General features: G+C 49.4%; 2 protein-coding genes across 4 annotated transcripts in view; both read left to right on the forward strand.

Moving 5' to 3' along the window:
• zranb1a (zinc finger, RAN-binding domain containing 1a) overlaps window positions 1–23,634 on the forward strand; it is a 70,190-nt gene that overhangs the window by 23,370 nt on the left and 23,186 nt on the right. The window lies entirely within an intron of this gene.
• The window catches only part of mtr (5-methyltetrahydrofolate-homocysteine methyltransferase), a 43,934-nt gene that overhangs the window by 1,643 nt on the left and 18,657 nt on the right, over window positions 1–23,634 (forward strand). For 2 of the 3 annotated variants that reach the window (XM_056233784.1, XM_056233785.1), the window contains exons 2-20: window positions 1–163; window positions 5,141–5,230; window positions 5,929–5,998; window positions 6,080–6,172; window positions 7,503–7,609; window positions 14,366–14,425; window positions 14,968–15,062; window positions 15,167–15,267; window positions 15,597–15,658; window positions 15,748–15,815; window positions 15,900–15,979; window positions 16,986–17,098; window positions 18,185–18,325; window positions 18,549–18,734; window positions 21,299–21,478; window positions 21,560–21,676; window positions 22,391–22,531; window positions 22,720–22,809; window positions 23,464–23,616. The exon at window positions 1–163 is cut by the window's left edge. In XM_056233784.1, the coding sequence (XP_056089759.1) occupies window positions 1–163; window positions 5,141–5,230; window positions 5,929–5,998; window positions 6,080–6,172; window positions 7,503–7,609; window positions 14,366–14,425; window positions 14,968–15,062; window positions 15,167–15,267; window positions 15,597–15,658; window positions 15,748–15,815; window positions 15,900–15,979; window positions 16,986–17,098; window positions 18,185–18,325; window positions 18,549–18,734; window positions 21,299–21,478; window positions 21,560–21,676; window positions 22,391–22,531; window positions 22,720–22,809; window positions 23,464–23,616 (2,110 nt within the window). Of the gene's footprint in view, window positions 164–5,140; window positions 5,231–5,928; window positions 5,999–6,079; window positions 6,173–6,387; window positions 6,427–7,502; window positions 7,610–14,365; window positions 14,426–14,967; window positions 15,063–15,166; window positions 15,268–15,596; window positions 15,659–15,747; window positions 15,816–15,899; window positions 15,980–16,985; window positions 17,099–18,184; window positions 18,326–18,548; window positions 18,735–21,298; window positions 21,479–21,559; window positions 21,677–22,390; window positions 22,532–22,719; window positions 22,810–23,463; window positions 23,617–23,634 lie in introns of those variants that run through there. The other variant, XM_056233786.1, reaches the window with a different exon arrangement.

The raw sequence follows: 23,634 nt of genomic DNA on the forward strand, positions 1-23,634 counted from the left end.
GATTCTGGTTCTGGACGGTGGAATGGGAACGATGATCCAGCAGAGGAACCTGGAAGAGGAAGATTTCAGAGGTCAAGAGTTCAAAGGTCATCCCAAGAGTCTGAAGGGCAATAATGACCTGCTGAGCATCACTCAGCCGGACGTCATCTACAGCATCCACAAGGTCTGTGTGTGTGTGACCACGGTCTCCTCTATAAACCTCTGCGTAGGATCAGCACTAAAAGTGAATCTGCACCCAAAAGCCAAAAATATCGTACATCAAAAAATATTCAGACTTATAAACCTGTGCGTACGCCAGAACCTGCGCAGAATGTTTATTAGAATATAAAAAATGTTGTAAAAAGATTTAATGTAAATGAAGTGCTTAACTCCATTAATGAGAATGGCATATTTAATATAAATGTGTATATCAGATGTAAAACAGTTTAAATCATTCTTTTATGTATTTAAACTGTTATTGTGAACTTCACTGTGTTTATGATATTAAAGTGGTTTTCCTTCATCAGTCGCTCAGATCATCATCGGTGTGGTTAAACTGATCCGTCTCCAGATGTTCGTACGCAGGATAAGAGTTACTCACAGATGCACTGACACACTCTCCCGTCAAGTGTGTGTTTACAGATCACAGCTCGTGTGTGTGTGTGTGCGCGCGCAGTGCATGTGATGTAGTTCAGGGGTTCTCAAACTTTGCGAGGGAACTCTTTCCTTACTAATTACTAGTTAAACACATTAACACATTCACACACCCGCCCCCTTCATACAAGTGAAGCAGGACACACAGGTTTTTCCTGTTTTCACTGTAAAGCTGCTTTGAAACAATGTGGAGTGTGGAGTGTGGAGTGTGGAGTGTGGAGTGAGGAGTGAGGAGTGAGGAGTGAGGAGTGTGGAGTGTGGAGTGTGGAGTGTGGAGTGAGGAGTGAGGAGTGAGGAGTGTGGAGTGTGGAGTCAGGCGTGTGGAGTGAGGCGTGTGGAGTGAGGCGTGTGGAGTGAGGAGTGTGGAGTGTGGAGTGTGGAGTGAGGAGTGTGGAGTGTGGAGTGAGGCGTGTGGAGTGTGGAGTGTGGAGTGTGGAGTGTGGAGTGTGGAGTGTGGAGTGTGGAGTGTGGAGTGAGGCGTGTGGAGTGAGGAGTGTGGAGTGTGGAGTGTGGAGTGTGGAGTGTGGAGTGTGGAGTGAGGCGTGTGGAGTGTGGAGTGTGGAGTGTGGAGTGTGGAGTGTGGAGTGTGGAGTGTGGAGTGAGGAGTGTGGAGTGTGGAGTGAGGCGTGTGGAGTGAGGCGTGTGGAGTGTGGAGTGTGGAGTGTGGAGTGTGGAGTGTGGAGTGTGGAGTGTGGAGTGAGGCGTGTGGAGTGTGGAGTGTGGAGTGTGGAGTGAGGCGTGTGGAGTGTGGAGTGTGGAGTGAGGAGTGAGGCGTGTGGAGTGAGGAGTGTGGAGTGTGGAGTGTGGAGTGTGGAGTGAGGAGTGAGGCGTGAGGAGTGTGGAGTGTGGAGTGAGGAGTGAGGCGTGTGGAGTGAGGAGTGTGGAGTGTGGAGTGAGGAGTGTGGAGTGAGGAGTGTGGAGTGAGGAGTGAGGAGTGTGGAGTGTGGAGTGAGGCGTGAGGAGTGAGGAGTGAGGAGTGAGGAGTGTGGAGTGAGGAGTGTGGAGTGTGGAGTGTGGAGTGTGGAGTGTGGAGTGTGGAGTGTGGAGTGAGGCGTGAGGAGTGTGGCGTGTGGAGTGAGGCGTGTGGAGTGAGGCGTGTGGAGTGAGGCGTGAGGAGTGTGGAGTGTGGAGTGTGGAGTGTGGAGTGAGGCGTGTGGAGTGAGGGAGTGTGGAGTGAGGCGTGAGGCGTGTGGAGTGTGGAGTGAGGAGTGTGGAGTGTGGAGTGAGGAGTGAGGAGTGTGGAGTGTGGAGTGAGGCGTGTGGAGTGAGGGAGTGTGGAGTGAGGCGTGAGGCGTGAGGCGTGTGGAGTGTGGAGTGAGGAGTGAGGAGTGAGGCGTGAGGCGTGTGGCGTGAGGAGTGAGGAGTGTGGAGTGTGGAGTGTGGAGTGTGGAGTGAGGCGTGTGGAGTGAGGGAGTGTGGAGTGAGGCGTGAGGCGTGTGGAGTGTGGAGTGAGGAGTGTGGAGTGAGGAGTGAGGCGTGAGGCGTGTGGCGTGAGGAGTGAGGAGTGTGGAGTGAGGCGTGTGGAGTGAGGCGTGAGGCGTGTGGAGTGAGGAGTGTGGAGTGAGGCGTGAGGCGTGTGGCGTGAGGAGTGAGGAGTGTGGAGTGTGGAGTGTGGAGTGAGGCGTGTGGAGTAAGGCGTGAGGCGTGTGGAGTGAGGAGTGAGGCGTGAGGCGTGTGGAGTGAGGCGTGTGGAGTGAGGCGTGTGGAGTGAGGCGTGAGGAGTGTGGAGTGAGGAGTGTGGAGTGAGGAGTGAGGCGTGTGGAGTGAGGCGTGTGGAGTGAGGCGTGTGGAGTGAGGCGTGTGGAGTGTGGAGTGTGGAGTGTGGCGTGTGGAGTGTGGAGTGTGGAGTGAGGAGTGAGGTGTGTGGAGTGAGGAGTGAGGCGTGTGGAGTGAGGAGTGAGGAGTGAGGCGTGAGGAGTGTGGAGTGAGGCGTGTGGAGTGTGGAGTGAGGAGTGTGGAGTGAGGCGTGAGGCGTGTGGAGTGAGGAGTGTGGAGTGAGGCGTGAGGCGTGTGGAGTGAGGCGTGTGGAGTGAGGCGTGTGGAGTGAGGCGTGTGGAGTGAGGAGTGAGGAGTGTGGAGTGAGGAGTGTGGAGTGAGGAGTGTGGAGTGAGGAGTGAGGAGTGTGGAGTGTGGAGTGAGGCGTGTGGAGTGAGGAGTGAGGCGTGAGGAGTGAGGAGTGTGGAGTGTGGAGTGTGGAGTGTGGAGTGTGGCGTGTGGCGTGTGGAGTGTGGCGTGTGGAGTGTGGCGTGTGGCGTGTGGCGTGTGGAGTGTGGCGTGTGGCGTGTGGCGTGTGGAGTGAGGCGTGTGGAGTGAGGAGTGAGGAGTGAGGAGTGAGGCGTGTGGAGTGTGGAGTGTGGCGTGTGGAGTGTGGAGTGTGGCGTGTGCCGTGTGGAGTGAGGCGTGTGGAGTGAGGAGTGAGGAGTGAGGAGTGAGGCGTGTGGAGTGAGGCGTGTGGCGTGTGGAGTGTGGAGTGTGGAGTGTGGCGTGTGGAGTGAGGCGTGTGGAGTGAGGCGTGTGGAGTGAGGCGTGTGGAGTGAGGAGTGAGGAGTGAGGAGTGAGGAGTGAGGCGTGTGGAGTGTGGAGTGTGGAGTGTGGCGTGTGGAGTGTGGCGTGTGGCGTGTGGAGTGAGGCGTGTGGAGTGAGGAGTGAGGAGTGAGGAGTGAGGAGTGAGGCGTGTGGAGTGTGGAGTGTGGAGTGTGGAGTGTGGAGTGTGGAGTGTGGAGTGTGGAGTGAGGAGTGAGGAGTGAGTATTGAGGCGTGAGTAGTGTGGAGTGAGGCGTGTGGAGTGTGGAGTGTGGAGTGTGGAGTGTGGAGTGTGGCGTGTGGAGTGAGGAGTGTGGAGTGAGGCGTGTGGAGTGAGGAGTGAGGAGTGAGGAGTGAGGAGTGAGGAGTGAGGCGTGTGGAGTGTGGCGTGTGGCGTGTGGAGTGTGGAGTGTGGAGTGAGGAGTGAGGAGTGAGGAGTGAGGAGTGAGGCGTGTGGAGTGTGGCGTGTGGCGTGTGGAGTGTGGAGTGTGGAGTGTGGAGTGTGGCGTGTGGAGTGAGGAGTGAGGAGTGAGGAGTGAGGAGTGAGGAGTGAGGAGTGAGGAGTGTGGCGTGTGGAGTGTGGCGTGTGGAGTGTGGAGTGTGGCGTGTGGAGTGAGGCGTGTGGAGTGAGGAGTGAGGAGTGAGGAGTGAGGAGTGAGGCGTGTGGAGTGTGGAGTGTGGAGTGTGGAGTGTGGAGTGTGGAGTGTGGAGTGAGGAGTGAGTATTGAGGCGTGAGGAGTGAGGAGTGAGGAGTGAGGCGTGTGGAGTGTGGAGTGAGGAGTGAGGAGTGAGTATTGAGGCGTGAGGAGTGAGGCGTGTGGAGTGAGGCGTGTGGAGTGTGGAGTGTGGAGTGTGGAGTGTGGAGTGTGGAGTGTGGCGTGTGGAGTGTGGAGTGAGGAGTGAGGAGTGAGTATTGAGGCGTGAGTAGTGTGGAGTGAGGCGTGTGGAGTGTGGAGTGTGGCGTGTGGAGTGTGGAGTGTGGCGTGTGGAGTGTGGCGTGTGGAGTGTGGAGTGTGGCGTGTGGAGTGAGGAGTGTGGCGTGTGGAGTGTGGCGTGTGGAGTGTGGAGTGTGGCGTGTGGAGTGAGGAGTGAGGAGTGAGGAGTGTGGCGTGTGGCGTGTGGCGTGTGGAGTGTGGAGTGTGGAGTGTGGAGTGTGGAGTGTGGAGTGAGGAGTGTGGAGTGAGGAGTGTGGAGTGTGGAGTGTGGAGTGTGGAGTGTGGAGTGAGGAGTGTGGAGTGTGGAGTGTGGAGTGAGGAGTGAGGAGTGAGGAGTGAGGAGTGTGGAGTGAGGCGTGTGGAGTGAGGAGTGTGGAGTGTGGAGTGTGGCGTGTGGAGTGAGGCGTGTGGAGTGTGGAGTGTGGAGTGTGGAGTGTGGCGTGTGGCGTGTGGCGTGTGGAGTGTGGAGTGTGGAGTGTGGAGTGTGGAGTGAGGAGTGAGGAGTGAGGAGTGTGGAGTGTGGAGTGTGGAGTGTGGAGTGTGGAGTGAGGAGTGAGGAGTGTGGAGTGAGGAGTGAGGAGTGAGGAGTGAGGAGTGAGGAGTGAGGAGTGTGGAGTGTGGAGTGTGGAGTGAGGAGTGTGGCGTGTGGCGTGTGGAGTGTGGAGTGTGGCGTGTGGAGTGTGGAGTGAGGAGTGAGGAGTGAGGAGTGTGGAGTGAGGAGTGAGTATTGAGGCGTGAGTAGTGTGGAGTGAGGCGTTAGGGTTAGACGTGGGAAGTGGCGTACGCACGGTTATAAATGAGGCCCCAGATGAGCTTTAAAAGACACAGAATATTAGTGATCTGAACTGATGATGACATCACTGTTTGCTTTACAGCTGAAACTGAACTGGTTTCATAATTGATGAACTTCTCACAGTTATTAAACTGAACTGAGTTCATCTGAACAATGACACTCTTGAGCTGCTTCTACATTTTGTTGTGATTTTATTCGTCAGCGCTGCTGTTCATTGCTCTAGTTTCTCACGGCACGTGTGTGTGTGTGTGTGCAGGAGTATCTGGAGGCCGGCGCGGACCTCATCGAGACGAACACCTTCAGTAGCACCAGCATCGCTCAGCAAGACTACGGCCTCGAGGATCTGGTGAACATTTGCTTTTATTATGTGTTTGACATTAAAGTGCCTCTGTATTACTTATGAGAGATTATATATTCCCTTTCACGTGTTTGTGAATGTAAAAGCTGAAGTTTTTGGCTCCTAATAGAAAGAAGCGATTCTGAACTGAAACGAGTCGTCAGTAATTCAGTCTCACTTCCTGCTGATCCTGCGTAGGTTTGTAACTAATTAGCATAATGCCCGCCTCTGGTCCTGATTGGCTGAACAGCGTCTCTTAGCTCCGCCCTCAAACACTGTAGTGTATCTGAGACTGGAAGAGTTCGGCTCGTGTTGTTCGTGTCGAGGAGACGCTGTTTTCTGAGATTGAGACGGTGAAACCCACGCCATCGTCACTGTTCGTATCACTGTGATCAAGAGCTGAGATTCAGATATGATAATGAGCGTTTGCTTTCTGACCAATCACAGCAGAGCAGCTCTCAGAGAGGCGGAGCTTAGAGAGACTGAATCCTCGATGGAAGCGTTTCAGACACTGAGAGGAAAGAGCTGAAGCTGATTGGAGATTATGAGGACATTACAGTGTTTATGACTTTACATGCATGTAAACATTAGCATTAGCACCCTAACAACATTAGCAAGCTTTAAAATAGCAAAACAGGGCACTTTAAATGATAAAGCATGATTTGTCGAGTCAGTAACGTGTGTGTGTGTGTGTTGTTGTGTGTCAGGCGTATCGGCTGAATAAAGCGTCTGCTGAACTGGCCCGGAGAGCGGCTGATGATGTCACAGCTCAAACAGGTCATACACACGTCAGTCTCTCTTCATCTGATCGTAGCGTGACGTTCGTAGCGTTCGTGACGGTGTTGTTGTCGTTGGCAGGTTGTAAGCGGTTTGTCGCAGGAGCTTTGGGTCCCACCAATAAAACCCTGTCTGTGTCGCCGTCAGTGGAGAGACCCGACTACAGGAACATCAGTAAGAGTGTGTGTGTGTGTGTGTGTGTGTGTCTGTGTCGCCGTCAGTGGAGAGACCCGACTACAGGAACATCAGTAAGAGTGTGTGTGTGTGTGTGTGTGTGTCTGTGTCGCCGTCAGTGGAGGAACATCAGTAAGAGTGTGTGTGTGTGTGTCTGTGTCGCCGTCAGTGGAGGAACATCAGTAAGACTGTGTGTGTGTGTGTGTGTGTGTCTGTGTCGCCGTCAGTGGAGAGACCCGACTACAGGAACATCAGTAAGAGTGTGTGTGTGTGTGTGTCGCCGTCAGTGGAGGAACATCAGTAAGACTGTGTGTGTGTGTGTCTGTGTCTGTGTCGCCGTCAGTGGAGGAACATCAGTAAGACTGTGTGTGTGTGTGTGTGTGTGTGTCTGTGTCGCCGTCAGTGGAGGAACATCAGTAAGAGTGTGTGTGTGTGTGTCTGTGTCGCCGTCAGTGGAGGAACATCAGTAAGACTGTGTGTGTGTGTGTGTGTGTCTGTGTCTGTGTCGCCGTCAGTGGAGGAACATCAGTAAGACTGTGTGTGTGTGTGTGTGTGTGTGTCTGTGTCGCCGTCAGTGGAGGAACATCAGTAAGACTGTGTGTGTGTGTGTGTGTGTCTGTGTCGCCGTCAGTGGAGGAACATCAGTAAGACTGTGTGTGTGTGTGTGTCTGTGTCTGTGTCGCCGTCAGTGGAGGAACATCAGTAAGACTGTGTGTGTGTGTGTCTGTGTCGCCGTCAGTGGAGGAACATCAGTAAGACTGTGTGTGTGTGTGTGTGTGTCTGTGTCGCCGTCAGTGGAGGAACATCAGTAAGACTGTGTGTGTGTGTGTGTGTCTGTGTCTGTGTCGCCGTCAGTGGAGGAACATCAGTAAGACTGTGTGTGTGTGTGTGTGTCTGTGTCGCCGTCAGTGGAGGAACATCAGTAAGACTGTGTGTGTGTGTGTGTGTGTCTGTGTCGCCGTCAGTGGAGGAACATCAGTAAGACTGTGTGTGTGTGTGTGTGTCTGTGTCTGTGTCGCCGTCAGTGGAGGAACATCAGTAAGACTGTGTGTGTGTGTGTGTGTGTGTCTGTGTCGCCGTCAGTGGAGGAACATCAGTAAGACTGTGTGTGTGTGTGTGTGTGTCTGTGTCGCCGTCAGTGGAGAGACCCGACTACAGGAACGAGTACAGAGAGAGTGATGAACACGTGCTGCTGTACGTCACATGTTTGTGTGTGTGTTCAGCTTTAGAATTACATCAGTAAGACAGAGAGAGAGAGTGTGTGAAGAACGTGTGCTGCTGTTCGTCACGCATGACGTGAGTGTGTGTGTGTGTGTGTGTGTGTGTTCAGCGTTCGATGAGCTGGTGGAGGCGTATGAGGAGCAGGTGAAGGGTTTGCTGGATGGAGGTGCTGATGTTCTACTGGTGGAAACCATCTTTGATACTGCTAATGCAAAGGTACGAGGACCTGACACACACCTGACACACACCTGACACGCACACCTGACACGCACCTGACACACACCTGACACACACCTGACACACACCTGACACGCACACCTGACACGCACCTGACACACACCTGACACACACCTGACACACACCTGACACACACCTTACGCACACCTGACACACACCTGACACACACCTGACACACACCTGACACACACCTGACACACACCTGACGCACACCTTACGCACACCTGACACACACCTGACACACACCTGACGCACACCTGACACACACCTGACACACACCTGACACACACCTTACGCACACCTGACACACACCTGACACCCACACCTGACACGCACACCTGACACACACACCTGACACACACACCTGACGGACACCTGACACGCACACCTGACACACACCTGACACGCACACGTGACACACACCTGACACACACCTGACACGCACACGTGACACACACCTGACGGACACCTGACACACACCTTACGCACACCTGACACGCACACCTTACGCACACCTGACACGCACACCTTACGCACACCTGACACGCACACCTTACGCACACCTGACACGCACACCTTACGCACACCTGATACACACCTGACACGCACATCTGACACACACCTTACACACACCTGACGCACACCTGACACACACCTGACGCACACCTGACACACACCTGACACGCACACCTGACGCGCACCTGACACGCACCTGACACACACCTGACACGCACACCTGACACACACCTGACGGACACCTGACACACACCTGTACACACCTGACGCACACCTGACACACCTGACGCACACCTTACGCACACCTGACACACACCTGACGCACACCTGACACGCACACCTGACACACACCTGACACGCACACCTGACACACACCTGACACACACCTTACGCACACCTGTACACACCTGACGCACACCTGACACACACCTGACGCACACCTGACGCACACCTGACACACACCTGACACACACACCTGACGCACACCTGACGCACACCTGACACACACCTGACACACACCTGACGCACACCTTACGCACACCTGACGCACACCTGACACGCACACCTGACACGCGCACCTGACACACACACCTGACACACACCTGACACGCACACCTGACACACACCTGACGCACACCTGACACGCACACCTGACGCACACCTGACGCACACCTGACACACACACCTGACGCACACCTGACGCACACCTGACACACACCTGACGCACACCTGACACGCACACCTGACGCACACCTGACACGCACACCTGACGCACACCTGACGCACATCTGACACGCACACCTGACGCACACCTGACACGCACACCTGACACGCGCACCTGACACACACACCTGACGCACATCTGACACGCACACCTGACACACACCTGACACGCACACCTGACGCACACCTGACACACACAATAATAATAATAATAATAATTCATTACATTTATATAGCGCTTTTCTCGGCACTCAAAGCGCTTCACATAGAAGGGCGAATCTCCTCAACCACCACCAGTGTGCAGCTCCACCTGGATGATGCGACGGCAGCCATATTGCGCCAGAACGCTCACCACACACCAGCTTACTGGTGGAGAGGAGACAGAGTGATGAAGCCAATCAGTGTATATATATATATATATAGGGATGATTAGGAGGCCATGATGGACAGAGGCCACTGGGCAAATTTGGCCAGGATGCCGGGGTTACACCCCTACTCTTTCGAAAGACATCCTGGGATTTTTAATGACCACAGAGAGTCAGGGCCTCGGTTTAACGTCGCATCCGAAGGATGGTGCTCTTTGACAGTATAGTGTCCCCGTCACTACACTGGGGCGTTAGGACCCACACAGACCACAGGGTGAGCACCCCCTGCTGGCCTCACTAACACCTCTTCCAGCAGCAACCTGGTTTTCTCAGAAGGTCTCCCATCCAGGTACTAACCAGGCTCAGCCCTGCTTACCTTCAGTGGGCAACCAGTCTTGGGCTACAGGCAGGGTGATATGGCTGCTGGCTGCTGGCACATCTGACACACACCTTACGCACATCTGACACACACCTGTACACACCTGTACACACCTGGCACACACCTGAACACACCTGACGGACACCTGAACACACCTGACATACACCTGAACACACCTAAACACACCTGAACACACCTGACATACACCTGACATACACCTGAACTACACCTGAACACACCTAAACACACCTGAACACACCTAAACACACCTGAACACACCTGACATACACCTGAACTACACCTGAACACACCTAAACACACCTGAACACACCTGACATACACCTGAACACACCTAAACACACCTGACATACACCTGAACACACCTAAACACACCTGAACACACCTGACATACACCTGACATACACCTGAACTACACCTGAACACACCTAAACACACCTGAACACACCTAAACACACCTGAACACACCTGACATACACCTGAACTACACCTGAACACACCTAAACACACCTGAACACACCTGACATACACCTGAACACACCTAAACACACCTGACGCACACCTGAACGCACCTGAACACACCTAAACACACCTGACGCACACCTGATGCGCACCTGACACACACCTGAACACACCTGACGGACACCTGACACACACCTGAACACACCTGACGCGCACCTGACACACACCTGAATACACCTGACGGACACCTGACACACACCTGAACACACCTGACGGACACCTGACACACACCTGAACACACCCGATGCGCACCTGACACACACCTGAACACACCTGACGGACACCTGACACACACCTGACATACACCTGAACACACCTGACGGACACCTGACACACACCTGAACACACCTGACGCGCACCTGACACACACCTGAACACACCTGACGGACACCTGAACACACCTGACATACACCTGAACACACCTGACATACACCTGAACACACCTGACGCACACCTGAACACACCTGAACACACCTGACGGACACCTGAACACACCTGACATACACCTGAACACACCTGACATACACCTGAACACACCTGACGCACACCTGAACACACCTGAACGCACCTGAACACACCTGACATACACCTGAACACACCTGACACACACCTGAACACACCTGACGCGCACCTGACACACACCTGAACACACCTGACGGACACCTGAACACACCTGACATACACCTGAACACACCTGACATACACCTGAACACACCTGACGCACACCTGAACGCACCTGAACACACCTGAACGCACCTGAACACACCTGACGCGCACCTGAACACACCTGACGGACACCTGACACACACCTGAACACACCTGACGCGCACCTGACACACACCTGAACACACCTGACGGACACCTGAACACACCTGACATACACCTGAACACACCTAAACACACCTGACATACACCTTAACACACCTGACGCACACCTGAACGCACCTGAACACACCTGATGCGCACCTGACACACACCTGAACACACCTGAACACACCTGACACACACCTGAACACACCTGACACTCACCTGAACACACCTGACACGCACCTGACACACACCTGAACACACCTGACGGACACCTGACACACACCTGAACACACCTGACGCGCACCTGAACACACCTGACGGACACCTGAACACACCTGACATACACCTAAACACACCTGAACACACCTGACATACACCTGAACACACCTGACATACACCTGAACACACCTGACATACACCTGAACACACCTGACATACACCTGAACACACCTGACATACACCTGAACACACCTAAACACACCTGAACACACCTGAACACACCTGACGCGCACCTGACACACACCTGACGCGCACCTGACACGCACTTGACACACACCTGACGCGCACCTGACACACACCTGAACACACCTGACGGACACCTGACACACACCTGAACACACACCAAGGTTATTATAGTTTTGCTTTTTTAAATTAGTTTTTATTTAATATCGTTTTCAATTTTGCTTTAAATATAAGTTTAGTTTTAGTTAGTTTCATTAATGGTATTGTTAGTTTTAGTTTAGTTTTTATTTTGCAAACACATTTCTATTTAGTTTTTATTTTATTTAGTTTCAGTTTTAGTTTTAGTAATTATAGTTTAGCAGAGCTAACAGAACACTTCCAGTGTAGACCAAAGCGAGACGATTAATTTCAGCAAAGTTTAATGTTTGCCCTGATTCAGTTAACTCTTGTGCAGACATCTTAATAATACAAATAAAATAATGGTTTGAGATTGAACAAAGCACCAAATAAATAGAACTTAAAAGTAGACAAGAAAAAAAATATGAAAAATTCAGACAAACTAATTCATATTAAAGATTAAATCTTGTTAAACATAGTTTACTTTTTTTCAGCTGTACATGTAGCAGAGTGGCCACTGGAACATAACAACAAAACAGCTCAATTTATCTGACTACAGCCAACACAACCTGCTGTGAAGCCAGTGTAATTAAATAATAAGTATCTATGCAGTGTGTGAGTGTGCACTGTCACTGTGTACATGTCTTTATATCCCGGTGGGGACTTAAACCTGAATGCACACAGACGCATGGGGACTCGTGTCACTTTGGGACCTATAGGTACACAAGCTTATAAATCATACAGAATGAGGTTTTTTTTTAAATGTAAAAATGGAGAAAGTTGTGTGTGAGATGGGTAAGTTTAGGGGTCTGTGTAGTGTGTGTGTGTGTGTGTGATGATGGGTCGGGTTAGTGTAAGGAGACAGAATATACTGTTTTACAGTATAAAAAAAACATTACGTCTATGGAGAGTCCCCACAAATATAGTGGACCAGACTGTCTCTGTCTGTGTGTGTGTGTGTGTGTGTGTGTGTGTGTGTATGCGCGTGCTTGTTGGTGTGTCGTGTCCTGGTATTTCCTAGAATCCCTACATTGTCAACGTTAATGAAAACATGATATCTCAAACATACAGAAGTACATTAAAGTTTTTTTGTGCTTGACGGACTTGTTTGCTGTTGCACCCGCGCATTGCAAACGGCATTCTAAAAACGCTGCGCTCAAGTTAAAAGAAGTTCAATTTGCGTCTCATTACCCATTCCACTGCCACAAACGCATCCTTTATGAACAGCCGATGTGTTCTACGATGTGTTCTACGTTACGGTCCTTCATTGAGCACGTCACGACACGTGGTTAATCGCCTCAGCAACTTCACACGGGTGAAGCGCCAGGCATTTCCCTAAACAGCCAGGTCAGATTTTCCGCCAAAGTAAAGAGCTTATTAATTACGAAAACGATTATTTATTTTTGCTCATTATTATTTTATTTCAGTTAGTTTTTCAGTAACTGTTGTTAGTTTCGTTTCGTTTTAGTTTTTCATTTATTATGAATTTTCAATTTTATTTCAGTTTACGAAAATGATTTTTGACCAATAGTTTTAGTCTTAGTTTCAGTTTTCGTTTACCAAAATAACCTTGGAACACACCTGACGCGCACCTGACACACACCTGAACACACCTGAACACACCTGAACACACCTGACGCGCACCTGACACACACCTGAACACACCTGAACACACCTGACACGCACCTGACACACACCTGAACACACCTGAACACACCTGAACACACCTGAACACACCTGACGCGCACCTGACACACACCTGAACACACCTGAACACACCTGACACGCACCTGACACACACCTGAACACACCTGAACACACCTGAACACACCTGAACACACCTGACGCGCACCTGACGCGCACCTGACGCGCACCTGAACACACCTGAACACACCTGACGCGCACCTGACGCGCACCTGACGCGCACCTGAACACACCTGAACACACCTGAACACACCTGAACGCACCTGAACACACCTGACACGCACCTGACACACACCTGAACACACCTGACGCGCACCTGACACACACCTGAACACACCTGACGCGCACCTGACACACACCTGAACACACCTGAACACACCTGAACACACCTGACGCGCACCTGAACACACCTGAACACACCTGAACACACCTGAACACACCTGAACACACCTGACACGCACCTGACACACACCTGAACACACCTGAACACACCTGACGCGCACCTGACACACACCTGAACACACCTGAACACACCTGACGGACACCTGACACACACCTGAACACACCTGCACACACCTGACACACACCTGAACACACCTGGTACACACCTGAACACACCTGCACACACCTGAACACACCTGACACACACCTGCACACACCTGACACACACCTGAACACACCTGGTACACACCTGAACACACCTGAACACACCTGAACACCTGAACACACCTGACACACACCTGACACACACCTGCACACACCTGCACACACCTGACACACACCTGGTACACACCTGGTACACACCTGACACACACCTGACACACACCTGACACACACCTGCACACACCTGCACACACCTGACACACACCTGGTACACACCTGGTACACACCTGACACACACCTGACACACACCTGACACACACCTGACACACACCTGAACACACCTGACACACACCTGAACACCACTGAGGCTTTCCATGCTTCCTGACTGATGATGACTCATCAGCAATTAAACTCATTAAACTCAACCAGGGGCTCAAGATGAATTATTTGGGTTCTTCTACATTTTTTGTGTATTATTTCTGTATGAACATTTACTGATGTGTGTGTTTCTATCAGGCGGCTTTATTTGCCATCGACAGACTGTTTGAAGAGAGTTATGAACCTCGACCGGTGTTAGTAAGTCACTCACTGTACCTGATCTTCTCACCTGTTTCTCGTGAGAGTGTGTGTGTGTGTGAGAGTGTGTGTGAGAGTGTGTGTGAGAGTGTGTGTGAGAGTGTGTGTGAGAGTGTTTGTGAGAGTGAGCGTGAGTGAGTGTGAAAGTGTGAGAGAGTGAGAGTGTGTGTGTGAGAGTGTGTGGTGAGAGTGTGTGTGTGAGAGTGTGTGTGTGAGAGTGTGTGGTGAGAGTGTGTGTGTGAGAGTGTGTGTGTGAGAGTGTGTGGTGAGAGTGTGTGTGTGAGAGTGTGTGTGTGAGAGTGTGTGGTGAGAGTGTGTGTGTGAGAGAGTGTGTGTGAGAGTGTGTGTGAGAGTGTGTGTGTGAGAGTGTGCGTGAGAGTGAGTGTGTGTGTGTGAGAGAGTGTGTGTGAGAGTGTGTGTGAGAGTGTGTGTGTGAGAGTGTGCGTGAGAGTGAGTGTGTAAGAGTCTGTGTGTTTGTTAGGCCAATTAATATATTGTTAAGTAATATCATGAAACGTGTGTGTGTGTGTGTGTGTGTGCAGATCTCAGGCACTATCGTGGATAAGAGCGGACGCACACTCTCAGGTCAGACGGGCGAGGCGTTCGTCATCAGCATGTCTCATGCTCAACCACTGTGGTGAGAATCTTCATCATCCTCTGCTCGTCTTCAGTCTCTCTGCAGTGAAGCGTTTGCTCCTCTCAGATCCTCTGAGACGTGTTCTCTGATGTTCTGTGTTCCAGCATCGGCCTGAACTGCGCTCTGGGAGCCAGTGAGATGCGGCCCTTCATCGAGGCCATCGGGAAGAGCACAGGCGCGTTCGTCATCTGTTACCCGAACGCTGGTGAGTCTCACACACACACACACACACCACTGTTGATGAATAACGCTGGATGCACACACACGACCAGTCAAATAAATAATATTTTACAATATTACTTTTTTTTTTGTTGTATTTTTAATCAAATAAACACAGCCGTGGTGAGCAGAAGAGACTACTTTTAAAAACATAAAAAATCTTACCGATCCAAAACTTTTGACCGGTAGTGTGTGTATGCGATGTTATGATGAAATATGGAATTATTAACTGGACGTTTCTGAGGACAGTTTGAGATGATTATTGTCCAGCACTGCATATGTTCAGTGTTCTGCGTCTCTGATCTGTGTTTTCAGGGCTTCCCAACACATTCGGAGGCTACGACGAGACGCCCGAGGTCACAGCGGGGCATTTAAAGGTAACGCAGCGATACACAGACGTGTGTGTGTGTGTGTGTGTGTGTGTGTCCGGGGAGTTTCTCATGACACACACACTATATTCCCGCAGGAGTTCGCTGTGGACGGATTGGTGAATATTGTTGGCGGCTGCTGCGGAACGACACCCGATCACATCCGGTGTGTGTGAGAGATTCATCCAGACCTCAGAGTGTGTGTTAGTGTTGAGATCGCTGAACTCAAGTGTGTGTGTGTGTGTTTCAGGGCGATTGCTGAAAGCGTGCGTCATGTTAAGCCCAGAGTTCCTCCCACAGACGTGTTCAGTGGTTATATGCTTCTGGCAGGTGCGTCTGAAAGCTCCTCCTAGAATTAGCTCTTGGTGTTTAGCGTTTAACTGTCTTTATCAGCTCTGAACTGAAATTCATGAATGCTTTGGAACACACACGCAGATTATTGCACTTCAGAAAAGAAAAGTGTAAAAAACGTTACAGAGGTTTAGGTTTATTGTAAAGCAAATGCACTGAAGTAGATGTTTTTATTTGATAAAATATATATATATATATATTACAAAATAATTTGTACTCTAAAATTGCTATAAAAGTAAAGCCACATTTCTAACCAAGTTGTGTTCCGAATTTAACACACACACACACACTCTCTCTCTCTCACACGCAAACACACACACACACACACACACACTCTCACACTCTCTCTCTCTCTCTCTCTCTCTCTCTCTCTCTCTCTCTCACACGCGCGCACACACACACACACACACTCTCACACGCGCGCACACACACACACAACTCTCTCTCACACGCAAACACACGCGCGCGTACACGCACACATACACGCGCGCACACACTCTCTCATGCACACACACACACACACACACACACACACACACTCTCTCACGCACACGCACACGCACACACACACACTCTCTCACGCACACACACACGCGCACACACACTCTCTCACGCACACACTCTCTCACGCACACACACGCACGCGCACACACACACGCGCACACACACTCTCTCACACACACACACTCTCTCATGCACACACACACACACTCTCACGCACACACACACGCGCACACACACTCTCTCACGCACACACACACACACACACACGCACGCGCACACACACTCTCTCACACACACACACTCTCTCATGCACACACACACACACACACACTCTCTCACGCACACACATACGCGCAAACACACTCTCTCACACACACACGCGCACACACACGCACGCGCACACACACACACACACTCTCTCACGCACACACACTCACACACACTCTCACTCTCCATGTGTGACGTTGTGTGTGTGTCTCAGGTCTGGAGCCGTTCAGGATCGGCCCGTACACAAACTTCGTGAACATCGGTGAGCGCTGCAACGTCGCCGGATCGCGCAGGTTTGCCAAGCTCATCATGGCGGGACAGTATGAGGTTTGATTTACTGATATCATCCTTTAAATATAACATACAATCAAATCCAGACGGCTGGCGAACATCCACAGAACATTAACCCTTAACTGCACGAATGATTCAGCAAGCATGATTACATCATCGGGTCTTCAGCGACCCGTTCTCTGTCTAACACAGATGATCTCTAACTGCCGTATAGAACACTCCTGATATCTTAAAGGGGTCATGAACTGGCTTTTTAAATTGTGTTATATTGTTGTCTGAGGTCAAATTATGACGTTCGCTTGGTTTTTACATTCAAAAACATCCAAATGAATAAGTAATAGGCTATTTTCTACCCTAGTTTTGAGCCTAGCTCAAAAACGCTCGGTTTTTATGGGCGTCTCGCATTGAAGACTTGGAAGTAAACGCCCACTGCTTTGAGTGGATAACAGTTTTGCATATTATAATGAGTTTCGTGTAATGCGCGAATCGGTGGGCGGGGCTAAACCGGCCGTGTTGAAGTAGGCGTTGATCTTCTTCTGCGGGGGTGGTGTTTGATCCTCTTTGTCGTCATAGTTCCCCAGTTTGAAAAACGAGTCGTTTGCTGAGCCTGGTGTCAATAAAAGCTTTTATTGGACTAACAAGGACGTTTTCAGTTCTGAAACTTACAGGATATTCTTATAATTTGATGACCTCTTAGATGTCAAAAGCTCAAGGAAAATTTGATTTCTGTTCATCACCCCTTTAAACAAAAGAATAAGATAAAGCTTATTTCGTTACCTTTTTGATCAGATGTTTTCCCCATCATCATCACTGTCCTCATCAGAGCTCATTTCTCCAGTACATACAGCATCTGCTCATATTCACCATCTCAAAGTGTGTATCAGACAGCGCCACCTTGAGGAATAAAGCTGAATTTCACTTATTGAGTCATCAGAGATTCAATTGTTGCGCAAAAAAAAATACTTGCACTATTACATTCCTCGGGTCACTGGAGACCCTACACAAATTTATTAGAAAACAGACATTCTTTTATAATTAAATATTGTTACATTGTGTGTAATGAATAAAGAAGGTTGATGTGTAACTTTAAGAAATAATGAAAGCTCTCTCTCTCTCTCTCAGGAGGCGTTGAGCATCGCTAAAGCTCAGGTGGAGATGGGCGCTCAGGTTCTGGACATCAACATGGACGAGGGGATGCTGGACGGACCCGCTGCGATGACCCGCTTCTGTAACCTGATCTCCTCTGAGCCCGACATCGCCAAGGTCCAGCACACACACACACACACACACACACACACATTCACATGAAGCTCCATATCAGTGTGAAGAACAGAAATTACAGTGTCATTATAAGCAACATTTATTATTATAGAAGCTTGTTTCTGACAACTTTTTATCTCGCAGTTCAGACTTTATTTCTCGCAATTGCAACTGAACCGGTGACCTCTGGTGACCTCTGACCTCTGATGACCTCTGACCTCTGCAGGTGCCGCTGTGCATCGACTCGTCGAACTTCGCTGTGATCGAGGCGGGTCTGAAGTGCTGTCAGGGCAAAGGCATCGTGAACAGCATCAGCCTGAAGGAGGGCGAGGAGGAGTTCCTGCGGCGAGCGCGTCAGGTCCGTCGCTACGGCGCCGCGGTGGTCGTCATGGCCTTCGATGAGGAAGGACAGGTGCGTTATTCGCAGATTACAGTTTGAGTTCATTTAATAAGTGTTGATTACAATTTTGATGAATGTTGGGAACCAAACAATTTTGGACCCCATTGACTTTCATTAAATGGACAAAAACGACATTTCTTAAAGTCCCCGTAAAGTCAAAATTAAGTATGTGTTCTGAGTTTGTCACACCACAGAAAAATGTGTTATTAGCCACCCAGCCAAATTTGAATGATAAAAAAAGCCGGCAAGTACATAAAATAAGCTATCAAAATCTTGAAAAAATGAGCAGTTTTCTCTGCTCTCAAACGCTGGGGGCGTGTCCGCTGGCTGCGCTGAAACCACGCCCACTCGCGGGAAAGCTGCACTCGACGGGACCCGCTACAGCCGAAATGGATGCTCCTAGCAGCTTATTAGGTTATACCAAGCCATATTTGTTTGAGCCTCCAGAGCCTGAATCCGATTCAGAAGACATTGACCAAGGAAGTCAACATCGTCCCCCTCGCTCTGCAACAGAATGGTAAATTTTTTCTCTCCCTTTTATGCAAGTTAGCTAAGTTATATGTAAGTAAACGTTAACTAGCTTAACCTAACTTAGACAAATAAAGTTAGACTAGCAATAAATAACAGAAAAAAACAACATATTTTTACACCTTATAGTTATAGATCAAACTAAGTTAGACTAGCAATAAACAACTGATTAAAAAATATATTTACACTTTATAGTTATAGATCAAACTAATAGCCATCATGGTTGTTATATTAACGATAAATTGATGTGCATAAATCCATTAGATAAGGGACTGCTTTGTGAACAGATACTAGTTTAAATTACTTGGCTAAGGAATTTTGATCATATAACGTTAAATAAAAATCACGTTAGAGGGTTGCAGAATTTAGTAGTTACAGTGGACTACCTACTATAATTATAACAAGCACACAAGGCAACTTACACTCATTGGTGGGCACGCATTGCCGATGATGGCGCCAGTTGTCGGCGGGACGGGAGGATGAAGGCCGAGGCGAGAGATAGTCGGTGCGGCACCTTTCACCAGTAACAACGGATTATCTGTGAATCCCAGTTGTCTCCGACGAAAGTTTATAAAACTATCACGAGTAAAATGATCACTACAGAGGCGGGTTTGGCTGGTGATCCTCAGCTCTCCATCAAGGTGGCTCTTCACAAAATTAATCCACCTCTTCTTGATGTCGTCGTTTTTAGGAAATTTAAACAAGGACACCGATCTGTTTTGCAAATGATTGCATCCAAGTAGTACGCATTTCCGTGACGAAGGCATGGCTAGATAGCAAACTGTAGGCTGTAGTAACTGATAATAGTACTGACAGTAACTCGCAAATGAGCGCCAAACTGATGCGAATGTGCTCTATTTATATTGTTAGAGGGATCAGTATCAGTGCGTCATCGAGTAGGGGCGTGTCCAAGAGCTCCAGTGCGTCATCGAGCCCTGTTTTAGACCCGCCCAAAAAATCCGTGAAATTGCCAGGGTGAAAAACTGTTTAACGGTCTAACTCCACAATTCAGTACTTCACAGTTCACAGTCTTTGTAATATGTTTTAGCAATACATTTCTAACCTTTAGAATGTGTTTAGAATGTTTTGTTAAAATTGCCTTTACAGGGACTTTAAAGTATCTTCCTCTGTGTTGTCCACAAAAAATAAAGTCTGAGTGAACTAGTTCTTTAAAGATGCTTAACTTGAACTCTTTCTAACACATCTTTAATGGACACACTGACATCTGTGAGAACAGTTACCCAAAACAACACTTCATATTCTGATAATATTTCTGCTTATGTGAGAATCCTGAGGTCATTAAGACTTTATTATTCTAAACGTCTTTGACTCTATAAACGACCGTCTGGATTATTGCTTGTTCCACATTTAACTTTTTTTTTTAACATTTATGCTGATTCTAAGCAGTTTAAATAAATGCATTTTGATTCATATTTCAATCAAAATGCATTTATTTAAACTGCTTAGAATCAGCATAAATATGTTCATTGTGAAACAATTATGTTAATATACAATTATTTAAATACAATCAAATAGATGCAAATAGTTAATAATAAACAATGCCATGATTTTGTGTGCTGAAATCTGATCTGTTTCATGAATGACAAATATGCGTGTTGATTAGTTTGTTAAAATTGTGAATTATTCAATTCAAATATACATAAATCTTAAATTTAGGTCTAAATATATATATTTTTAAAAGATTATGTTCTGTTTTAGGCCATTGTTCAGCTAATTCCCTGTAAAGTCTCCTTCATTTATACAGCGCTTTTTACAATACAGATTTTTTCAAAGCAGCTTTACAGAGATAACAGGAAAATAATAAGATTGTACAGCAGATCTAGAAGAAAGTTATTGTCCAACTTGAGTAAGTTTTTGATAGTATATGTTATGTGTGTGTGTGTGTGTGTGTGTATAGTGAAGGAGAGAGACCTTGACCTAACATTACAGACACTACATGCTAAATATAAAAAGCTCCTCTAAATAATGAGTGTTGAAGCATGAGTGTGAGAGTGAATCTGCTGACGTGTGTGTGTGTGTGTGTCCAGGCGACTGAGACGGATCAGAAGGTGCGGATCTGTGCGAGAGCCTATCAGCTGCTGATCAGTGAGGCGGGCTTCAACCCCAATGACATCATCTTTGACCCGAACATCCTGACCATTGGCACCGGCATGGAGGAGCACTGCATGTACGCCGTCAACTTCATCAGAGCCACACGCAGCATCAAGGTCTGTCACACACACACACACACACACACACAAATCATTTATTTTAAGTGGACTTAAATAAGTTGTTAAATGTGTGTGTAGGAGAGTCTGCCGGGCGCGAGGATCAGCGGTGGCCTCTCCAACCTCTCGTTCTCCTTCAGAGGGATGGAGGTCATCAGGGAAGCCATGCATGGAGTGTTTCTCTACCACGCCATCAAGGTCAGTCTCAGCTCAGTCTCCGCTCAGTCTCAGCTCAGTCTCAGCTCAGTCTCAGCTCAGTCTCAGCTCAGCTCAGCTCAGTCTCAGCTCAGTCTCAGCTCAGCTCAGTCTCAGTCTGGGCTCAGTCTCGGCTCAGCTCAGGCTCCGTCTCAGCTCCGTCTCAGCTCCGTCTCAGCTCCGTCTCAGCTCCGTCTCAGCTCCGTCTCAGCTCCGTCTCAGCTCAGCTCAGTCTCAGTCTGGGCTCAGTCTCGGCTCAGCTCAGGCTCCGTCTCAGCTCAGTCTCAGCTCAGTCATCCCTCAGCTCAGGCTCAGTCTCAGCTCAGCTCAGTCTCAGCTCAGTCTCAGCTCAGTCATCCCTCAGCTCAGGCTCAGTCTCAGCTCAGCTCAGTCTCAGCTCAGTCTCAGCTCAGTCTCAGCTCAGTCTCAGCTCAGTCATCCCTCAGCTCAGGCTCAGTCTCAGCTCAGCTCAGCTCAGTCTCAGCTCAGTCTCAGCTCAGTCATCCCTCAGCTCAGGCTCAGTCTCAGCTCAGTCTCAGCTCAGTCAGTAAAACAGGTCAACACTCACTCACACACTAGTGTCCTAGAACTGCAGTCCTGAAACTGGGATCCTGATATTTAATGGATAAGAAGGTTTATCCTTGTACAAACTCATGAGCAACAGTAAACGTGTGTGCGCGTGCGTGTGTGTGTGTTTGTGTGCGTGTGTGTGTGCAGGATGGCATGGACATGGGGATCGTGAACGCTGGTAATCTGCCGGTGTATGACGACATTGATAAAGAGCTCCTGCTGCTCTGTGAGAACATCATCTGGAACCGAGACCCAGACGCCACAGAGAAGCTCCTGCTGTACGCTCAGGTACTGTAGAGCCCGAACCAGAACCCGAGACCGGTACCATCCGCTCAGAACCAGAACCATCCGCTCTAAACCAGAACCATCCGCTGAAATATGTTAAGAGATCTCAGATCAGCTGAGAGAATCATGAACTGTGTTGTTGACTGAAGTGTCCGTCTGTTCCTCATGTTGATGTGTTCTGCTGTGTGTAGAATAACGCTAAAGGAGGAAAGAAGGTTGTTCAGACGGATGAGTGGAGGAGCAGCAGCGTGGAGGAGCGGCTGGAGTACGCACTCATCAAGGTCAGTCCACACACACACACACACACACACTTCCTTTCACTACGCATAACACACAATCAGAGGATAGAGAGACCAGACCAAGCGCAACCTTCTCGTCCCTCTCTTGAATCCGACACTGAGTGAGTTAACCTGCAGTTCCTCCACTGGCCACTAGAGGCCGGCTGCAGAAGAGACTCAGTCCCATAGACCCGCATGTTAAAATGCCCAACTTTACAGCAGAAAAACACGTTTACAATCTGGTGTTAAAAGTGGTTTTGGTCTATATCGCTAATGTTGCCCTTCATAACGACTGTGAGGGGGTGAAGTTTTTTATAACTCATCCGTTTAAATTATATTAAGCCTTAAAGTTGTGCATAATTAAGGGCGTGGCCACTTGAGTGACAGGTGGATTGCCGCTGATGTCACTGCTAGCCGTTTGTCTGCTGTGCGTTAGCATCACGTCACCTCAGCTAATCCGCCTCGCTGCACATTGTCGTTTATCCGGGAGTGACGCGCAGCCAAGATGGTGACGGCTGGCTCCGCCCACTTTGGGCTTCAAAAACGCTCTTCAGAAACACTACGGGTGACGTCACACACACTACGCCCATTTTTATACAGTCTATGGACCAGACATAATGAAGCTGTGTGCGTGTGTGTGTGTGTGTGTGTTCTCAGGGAATAGAGAAGCATGTGGTGGAGGACACTGAGGAGGCTCGTCTTCACTCGGACCGGTATCCCCGGCCGCTGCATGTGATCGAGGGGCCGCTCATGAATGGCATGAAGACGGTCGGAGATCTGTTCGGGGCCGGGAAGATGTTCTTACCTCAGGTACTGGAGACACACACA

The sequence above is a fragment of the Rhinichthys klamathensis genome, unplaced genomic scaffold (assembly GCF_029890125.1).
Source record: "Rhinichthys klamathensis goyatoka isolate OS25496 unplaced genomic scaffold, OSU_Roscu_1.1 h1tg000377l_1, whole genome shotgun sequence".
Classification (NCBI taxonomy): domain Eukaryota; kingdom Metazoa; phylum Chordata; class Actinopteri; order Cypriniformes; family Leuciscidae; genus Rhinichthys; species Rhinichthys klamathensis.